The 9169-nt window shown below is 43.7% G+C and overlaps 1 protein-coding gene across 1 annotated transcript; it reads left to right on the top strand.

Moving 5' to 3' along the window:
- Positions 1-503: 503 nt before the first annotated feature.
- LOC125523480 (uncharacterized GPI-anchored protein At4g28100-like) lies at positions 504-3502 on the top strand. The gene is made up of 2 exons (XM_048688516.1): positions 504-1339; positions 2926-3502. Exons 1-2 carry the CDS (start codon positions 665-667, stop codon positions 3262-3264), a joined length of 1014 nt encoding a protein of 337 aa, XP_048544473.1. The 5' UTR covers positions 504-664; the 3' UTR covers positions 3265-3502.
- The last annotated feature ends 5667 nt before the right edge of the window (positions 3503-9169 follow it).

Here is a 9169-nt window from a genome sequence, read left to right as displayed (position 1 = left end):
ACAAGCTTTACATACATGGTGGTTTATATCTATGGGCCTTAAGCCGCCATCGGGTCTGGGCCCTTTGCTAAGCCTACCTATGAACTGCCATATGATCTTAGGCTTCATTGTGATGAATCGTCATAGGGATGACCCGGCCCCTCCTGGGCGGGTCATACCTAATAGTTATATCCCCAATAAGACTGGTTTTTAAATCCATCTCCAACTATAGGACCGTCTTTATTCAGTGTTGCATCATCATCGCGGAAGTAGAAACGACGAACAATCTAAAAATCTAGACTACGAGATAGTAAAAATGATCCACACGCGTAAATCAGCTAGGGTTGCAGCCGCTAGGGATAAGAGGAAAACAGCCATGTATGTGATGCGATGGTTGATGATCTGAGTTGGAGTAAATCAAATCGTTTATGGAAATAATAAAAAGCATTATGTCCCCACCGGCCTGGTTTCACGGATACACATACTGTTACCATTACATCCAGTCAGTCCGTATTCCATGGCCTCAGTTCTCAAATCTTGGAGGCCCGACGTCTGGCATCTCTATCTATCCGTTTCGTTGCGACCTACGCTCCACTCGCTGTCTCAGTCTCCAGCAACAAAAGGAGCACACTACCCTGCCGGCTCACACCCGCTGCCGGAGCACCTACGCACAGACTAGGCAGCCATGCGTCGCCTCCACTACACCATCACCACCCTGCTCTCCGCAACCTGCCTCCTTCTGCACGCCATGGCGTCGCCGGCACTGCCTGACCCGGGGTCGCTCGAGCCGTCCCTGCTCTTCCCGTCGGCCGGCGCCTCCCAGGCCCAACCCGCCGCGGCATCCACCATCCCGGCATTCCCCGAGCAGTCCGAGGCCGCGGCCACCTCTTCCGTCTGCCAGCTCACCCCTTCCCCGCCGCTCCTCCCGGCCGTCCTGGCCTCCTGCAACGCCGGCAGCGGCAGCGGCGTCCTCCCGCCGCGGCTGCGGTGCTGCCCGGCCCTGGCCGCGTGGCTGTACGCCGCGTACGCGCCCACCGCGTTGGGGAGCGACGGCAGCAGGTGGTCGAAGCTCCCCGCCGCGGCGGCGGACGTGACGGACCTGCCGCTGCTGCCGGACGACGTGGAGGAGTGCGCGGGCGCCGCGGAGCGCGCGCTGAGGTCCGCGGGAGCGACGCTGCCGCAGCCGCAGGCGGGGAGCAACAATGGGACGACGTGCGACGTGCCCTTCTGCTACTGCGGGATAAGGCTGAGGCGGCCGGTCTGCGCGCTGCCGGCGGGCAGGGCTGCGAGGAGGCTGGAGAGGGACTGCGCGCGGCCGGGGCTCGCCGGCTGCTCCCGGTGCCTCCGGGCGCTGAACCTGGTGAGGCCACACATTCAGAACCCCTTTCCTTTTCGCCGCAGAAAGAAAAAGAACTGCAGTACTATGCTTCTCGGATGCTCCCGTGGTGCAGGTGCACGCATGCCTCACAGAACCACTAACATTTTTAATGGAAAGTTAAACTGTGAGCTTTGATGAATGCTAATCAAGTAATCATGTTACTTTTTCTTGAAGAGATAAAACCCAACCCTTTTTATCTGTTTAGATGTCAGGCACACAGAGTAGGATAAGCATTTCAGTAACTTCTTTATATTCTTGAGCATCATGAATACTAGCATACATACAAACATATTCCATGTACGCGGAGCAAGGTGGGTTATATTCATTACCAAACACCAAAACCAAAACCAAAACCAAAACTTGGCGAGATTGAGTTGAGCTTGCATATATAGGCATCAGAGTACACAAATACGCGAGCCAAATGAAGAAGGATCACGAGGAGAGTCGTGTGCGGTGTGCGGTGGCCCCGCGCGCGGCAAGTGCACTAATCGGTAGACAAATTGGCGGTCCCAGTCCCTTCAAAAAACAAAATCCAGGGTCCCAGTATTTATCGGTAGCCAACAAGGAGTCACGGAAAATATGGTGCGGAATTCAGGTCCCGGGCCATACATGCCACTGCAGAACACTCATCTCTGTCATAGGAACAGTGCGAAAATCCATAGTGGAGTAGTAAGTCGCAGTCACGGACAGGGACATCTACTGCATGCCTGAACTTTCATATTGCCCGGGTAAAACTTAACTGAATGGGAGCAGGAGTACATGTACAACACTCTGCCATTGCAGTAATAAACCCGTTATTAAAAGCTGATTGTGGTAAATAAACCTGGTGAACCTAAGCCATTCAACTGAATTTGCCCTGGAAGGATTGAATGATGATGAAACTATTTGAACCAGCGGTCCGGGGTGAATGGGTAGGGACATGATTTGGTTCAGAACACCATGCCTACTCCACTCCACTCCTTTATTACCACTTTCACTTTGAGTTCAGAACTCGATGCCCACACTGATTCCTCTTTTTCACCTAAAAAGGGTCACAAGCAAGGCATCCCACCCAAAGCCGAATCATTTGCTTTCTGGACCCGACCGCTTCCAGTTCCAAGGACAAAGCATTGGTTGCTTTACTAGTAATTTTTCGGTACAGCAACCCCAGTAATTTAGGGGAAAAGACGTCAAGGGAAATGTCTCCGCCTGCGAGACTCGACAGAGATGTACCATGCGTCACATGACTTGTGTTCAGAGTTCCGAGAGATGCGGTAGCGGCCCTAGCACTGTGGCATCGTGTCGCATGGGCTGGCGGGCATGCTCTGGGCCAGCTTGTGTGAGAGCGAGGGTTTTGTCCCTTTGTCTCAACTGGAATCTCTATCCCTCTCTCCGGATCAGCAACCTGTGGTAACAATAACATGCATGATCTATTTGACCTCCACAGTTCCTGAGCAACGGTGAATTTTGCAGTTTCTTTCAAAATTACTGTCGCTCACTCGCATGAGTTGGAGTAAGCTAGATCATTTTGTTGCCTGGAAACCTAATCATCTCGTCCCTTTTTGTGTGGTGCCATGCATGCATTACAGCTGAACGCCATTGGAGAGAAGAACGCCACGTCGGGGAAGGCCAGTCATGGCGGGAAGCCACGTGAGCGTGACTGCCAGCTCATGGGGCTGACGTGGCTGCTGCAGCGGAACGCCACGCGGCATCGGGCGGCCGCCACGGCGGTCCTCCAGGCCCTCATGGCGGCCGAGGAGGCGGGGGCTACCAGCGCGCGCGCCACGTGCTCGCTCCCCGTCGATGGCCTGCCGCTTGCCGTCGCGTCGTCGGAGATCAACGGCGCCGCCGATGTGTCCCCCATGGGCAGCCTGCTTCTTCGCTTTCTGCTGGGGACGTCTGCCTTCATCTTGTCCCGGCGGTTCTGAGCAAAATCTGATCTTCGCTGCGCGGTCTCTTTGCTATTTCTTCTGTGTTTGCACTTCTGATGTTGAATTAGTAGTTGTTCAATTTGTTTGTACTTCTGATGATGTTTAGTTCTTGAAAGGCTAGGGACTAGAGAGTGGACTTCGTTACTGTAATTATATGCAATCCCGGTGGGGATGCCTAATCTAGTGAGCGTGCATTGCATCTCCATTTAAACAAAATCCTACGTCTTGCATTCCAGGAAAACGCATTTCACTGATATGATCCACCCAGAACTGCAGAAATGATCACATACGAGCAGTCGTCCTTGGGTACTGGCTGGTTGACACATGGCGCATTGTACGGATAATCGTGGTGCCCCGAAACAGCTCCCTACATAAATAAAAATAAAAACTCAAAAGTCAGTCCATCTAGATCTAGTTTCAAACATATTGAAATGAAAAACACAATGATAAAACTATTCATAATTTGGACACTTGGTTCAACAGTTGTGATAATATCTATTTTTGTCTTTCTTTTTGGAAACCTCAAAAAAACACTAGTGATCCAGCTTCAGGTGTTTGCAGCAATGAGACACTTCATGCTAAGCTCTCATTCCTCCTGTACTGAGATTCTCGAAGAGTAACTTTTTTCTATCAGTTATGTCTCAAATATAAAATCATATGTAAAGATATGGCATCCCTGCTTCGAGCTATTTAGAAAAGAAAAACATCGAGTACATTTACACTAAAAGTTTACTTACTGAAACAGAAAAGTAAATAACTTAAATACAAAACACAAAATTTCAAATTAAAATAAATGAGCAGTTCAATTTAAATTGAAATTCCAAGTGAAAATAATTAGAAATTACAAAATCTAAAGATTAAGTAAATAGAACTTAAGTGAGTAAAAAATAATTGAAAAACCTCAAAATTCACATAGGAAAACACATGCAAGTCATAGAAGACAAAACAAAAAACCCGAGAGTACAAAGATGAAAAATAAGAAAGTTCTTGCCGAGAGGAAGTTCAACCTATAAAAACAAAAAAGGAACTTCAAATGAATTTTTGACAAAAAAGAACTTCACGGAGTTCATGGAACTAAAAATTTCTGAAAGTTCAAAGATTAAACGCAAGTAACCATAGAGGAAAATAATAGGAAAGTAAAAAAAAGGGACTAGTTCACATTAGGGGATCCAGGAAGTTCCAGAAAAGGAAAAAAATCAAGGAAATTCATTATATGATCTAAAAGTTCATATATTAATTATGAGTAGGTTAAAACAAACTCGAAATTCACTAAAAAAGTAATTCAAACAATTCACAGAGATAAACCCTACAAACTTTGGTAGTGAACAAAAGAAAATTTAATAAATACTTAAAAAATTGCTGCTAAAAGTTCACATTCTGATTCCAAAGCAGTTCAAACAGAAAAAAAAGAAAACCAAAAATTTGAAGTTCAAAAATCAAACCCAATGAAGTTCCATATATAATTGGCAAAGTTCATCGGACTACCTTTTTAGGAAATTCGAAGATTAAACGCAAGTAAATTTGAAAAAAAAAACAATAGTATAAATAAAAAGTAGATGTTCATCCTAGGAGGTTCAGGGAAATTAAAAAAATGAAGCCTAAAAGTTCACAGGATGAAACTTGTTCGGTTTAGGAGAAAAGAACAATATATTCAAAAACAAAACCTAGAAATTATGTAACCTGTTTGGATGAGGATTAGTAAATAAGTAACACACGTTAAATAAAATCCTAGGAATTCAAAGGATATAGCCAGTTAACATGGTGAGAAAACAAAATAAAAAGTGACGCATTAAAAGCAAACAAAAGTCTAGATGAATAAGAACTGGAAATAAAGTTATAAAAGGGAATCCCACATTTAAATTTTTTGGTACCTCTGATACAACATCCAGAGAAGTTTAGAGAAAAAGTTAAACGGTCCATAAAAATATACCCGTTGAGGATTCACCCAAAAAATGAAACATGTGACAAATTTATAAGTTTGGAGCCATGAAAGTTCATCTTGGAAATTAGAGAAGTCAATACCTTCATTGATTGACATTCACATGCAAAAAATTGAGCCATTTCACGGGACTAACTCGAGAAATTCGTTGCGTGTACTATCTGTAAGTTCATAAGCTAAGGGCATGTTCAGAAGTCCTCCAGCTCCATGCTTCAAAAACTTCACACATGATTTTGATTCGAATGCTTGGGCTCTAAGAAGCTAGATTCTGCTAAGCCCGACCGTAGGCAAAAAATCTGAAGCGAGCTGGGCCCAGCCCCATAGATTGAAAAAGCTGGATTTCACCTAATTTACAGGAGCTTGCCACCGCTAAAGATACCGGTTCGCTTCTCCCCCTCGATAAAATAGAACCTTTCGGTACGTAGCAATTTGTCTCGCCTCGCTAACCCACTTCCCCTTGAATCGGTGTGTTCGCTAGCCTAATTGGGCTGCCACCGGTCGGCCCAATATATCCCAAACATGCCACAGTCTCCTAGCTGGGCTGCAGCGCTGGAGAAGTTGCCGATGCAGTAGAACGGATCTGGTATCACTACATGGAGTAGAAGCTATCATGAGAAGATGGTTTTGTGAAGTTTTGTGAAGCCAGAGGAGCTCCGAACACGCCCTAAATCTGGGGAGTTCGAAGAAAGGAGAAATGGAAAAAATAAAATATTGCCAAAAAATTCGCAAGAGAAAACAAGAGAAAACCAGTAAATTCAACGATATAAACCCTGGGAGTTCAAAAATCCCGACTATAGAAATTCAGGATGAGAAAAAAATGTAAAAAGTGAAACTTAGCAGGGTTCGCTCCTAGAAGTTCACATTCTCATTCGAAAGCAGTTAAAAATGAATATATTGATGTCAATTTTCGCGTTTTTAAAATTTCGCTTAAACCTTAATGAATATAGGGGAAAATATTCTACATGAAAAAGTTTCCCCAATTCAATAGATTTCCAACGTCATATTATATGCTTCATTCAAATGAATGTATCAAAAAAGTTATTTATGTTATTCAGAGTGAATTTTATAATATTCAAATATGCTCTTCAACCTTTGTGATTTTAATAAAACTTTCAACACAAAACATTTGGTCCTTTCAACATCCCTCCAAAGATATATCATTTTCTTAGTTCTGATAAAGAGCTTAGGAGTTACTAGTAAAATATCATAGTGCAGTTGAGAGGTGAAACACATAGCTGCTTAATGAACCAACGAAGTGAGTTTCAAATGATAAAAATAAAATAAAAAAGACTAAAGCCTAAAAGGTTTGCTACAAGAAGTTCATGTGCTCATCCTGTGACAGTTGAAAAATAGTTGTTGGAGAGGTTCACTTTTCATTGGCATGTTCATAAACAAAAACTGATGTTATTTTTGGCATTTTAAAAACTTCTCTAAAATTGTGACAAATTCGAAAAAATGCCCTACATGAAAAAAAAATCCTATTCAACAACTTTCAATAATATCATATGCTTTAAAAGTTCAGCGTATATAATTCGGAACAAGTATTAATGTATTCGAAACCGCTCTTAAACCATGGAGAAAAAATGCGCAAGATGCAAAAATTTACTTCTTTCCAACAGTTTTCCAACGGTTTTTTATTTGCCTAATTTGTATGAATAATTGAGGAGTTATGGGCAAAGAAACAACACAGTAAAATAGAGTGTAGTTCAAATAGAAGCGCCTCCGAAAGTCAAAGTCAGCACATAGTGTGTTTCGAACACTACTTTTCGTGAGGGAGGCAACACGTATGATCTCACTATTTTTGGAATTACTTTAAAACAACTAGGAATTAGATAATGATTTCTACATAAAAACTTCCACATTTTCGATAGTTATGTAACGATATATATTACTCATTCTGAGATATTTTAAAAAAATTGCCTTCAAAACCAATTCCGTCATTTTCACACGGAAAAATTAGGAACAAATCATGATGAATTTGAAAAGGTCCATCAATTTTAGACATGTTCATTTATTGAAAAAAATGTGTTTAAAAATTATTCATAATTTTTTATAACTTTCAGAATTTGAAAAAAAATAAAAAACATCAGGAATTCAATTTTTATATGAATTTTCATAATTTTCAAAAAATTAAAACAGTTTGGGATATTTGAAACATGTTAGAAAATTCAAAAAATCTTCATGATTTTTTAAAATATTAATGGATGTTTAAAAACTACTCAAGGATTGAGAAAAAATATTTGAGAATTTTTAAATGTGAGAAAATTTCAAAAAGGAAGAAAAAAATGAAAATAGAAAAATAAAACCAAACAAAACCCGTAACAGAACAACCTAAGAAATCTTTTTTTATAGAAAAGGCTAGCGCCCGACTTTATAAATAAAGCCACCAAGCAGAGTCAAACACCACCACCAGCACTCACATACATAAAGTTTAAGCCAGAAACATGGCAACAAGCCAGATAATTCAAACAGGTACGCAAGCCCAACAAACCAGAGAAGAGAGGCGCGCAGGCCAACAACCTACTACTGAGGATAACACAACAACATAGCGGCGCCTCAGTGGGGTTGGGGGTTGGAGAGATGGTTGGCTGGCGCCTTTACTTTGTTGATCAGATCCTCCATGCCCTCCATGTCGGTCGCTCTAGTCCACAATTTCCACTGTTGCAAAAGGATAAGCATTTTAAAGAGCACATCAGCAAGCTTGTTAGGAAAACGCCCTCGATAGTAAATTTGTTACGAGTAGGGCTATTTTGAAAAGAATTACTCCTACTAAAGTAAAAACAAAAAATAACCATCCTACTCATGCAATAAAAAGGCGGTTACAGTGAGAGGGCAATAAGTGGTGTAAAACTACAGTGTGGAACACTGGCGTTGCGTGGAAAAATCCATGGTTGGGGAGAACGAGAGATTTCTACGTTGGATACAGTAATTTTAGAATAAATTCAAAATTTCTAAAATACGCTGGTCGTACCCGAGAGCTCAGTGCTCCCTCTGGCTGACAGGTGGACCTGGAGCCCACTGTCAGTCTCTTCTTCTACCTCTGGCTTCCTCTTCTTCCTCTCTCTCGCGCGCTTCCCCGCGCTTTCTCCACCGGCGACGTCTAGCGCGTAGGGCATCTAGGCCGTACTGCGGTAGTGTGCGGCGTGCTAGCTGCCGGTGCAGCGTGCACTCACCTCGCGGGCCAGTGCACTGTCGGCACTGCTCGCGGATTCGCCTCCGAACATCGGCGATCGAGCGACGAGCGGCGCTGGTGGACTTCGCCCACCGTACACCGATCTCGAGCTATGAAATGACCGAGGTGCTCCTTTCTTCTTCCTCACACCTAGCCTCGCTTCTCCTTCTCCTTCCTTCTCCTCCATTTCTGTTTGCAGGAGCTCGAGATGAGGCTCTAATGGCGGAGGTGATGCCGGACTGATACATGATCCTGGTGTGCGGAGGGTTGGCGACATTGCTGGGGTTCTCCGTGCTCTTGTGCGCGATGATCCTCGATGATTGTCGTGATGCTGCCGCTCGAGTGTTGGCTCTCTGCGGTGGCGGTGATCACGAGGATTAGGTGTGGTGTCGGGTGCTAACTGTTGTCGGTGTGCTGGAGGCAACTTGCACCCGAATAATTACCCACAATTCCTCCTTGAGAGACTGTGGTGTGTTAGGAAGGAAAATCAGTTAGATGCAACATGTTCACGCGGATTTGCAATTAGTGCATGTGGCCGAGTGGTTTGGGGTTGTGAGTCCGCTGTCATGGTGCTGTGTGAACAAAAAAATTGATTCGTCGCACAAACTCAGGATACCACGCATAAGTTACAACACATAAATAAATGCTGGAATAATAAACATAGCGGTGACGTCTACAATGAAAACGGTAAATGTACAGGGTCCTGAGAAAACATCTCTGGTACGGGCACATTCTTCTTCTATCGGGGGAAGCGGATTGACTAGTCGATGAATGCGTCTCTCCTGGTCGGG

The sequence above is a fragment of the Triticum urartu genome, chromosome 7 (genome assembly GCF_003073215.2).
Source record: "Triticum urartu cultivar G1812 chromosome 7, Tu2.1, whole genome shotgun sequence".
Classification (NCBI taxonomy): Eukaryota; Viridiplantae; Streptophyta; class Magnoliopsida; order Poales; family Poaceae; genus Triticum; species Triticum urartu.
The sequence above is the reverse complement of the archived record's forward strand: the minus strand, read 5'-3'. Positions and strand labels throughout refer to the sequence as shown.

Excerpts from the sequence above, each read along its gene's own strand:
- LOC125523480 (XM_048688516.1), top strand. The coding sequence starts at position 665 with ATGCGTCGCCTCCACTACACCATCACCACCCTGCTCTCCGCAACCTGC. Across the intron at positions 1,340-2,925 it reads GCCTCCGGGCGCTGAACCTG|CTGAACGCCATTGGAGAGAA; the intron begins GTGAGGCCACAC and ends CATGCATTACAG.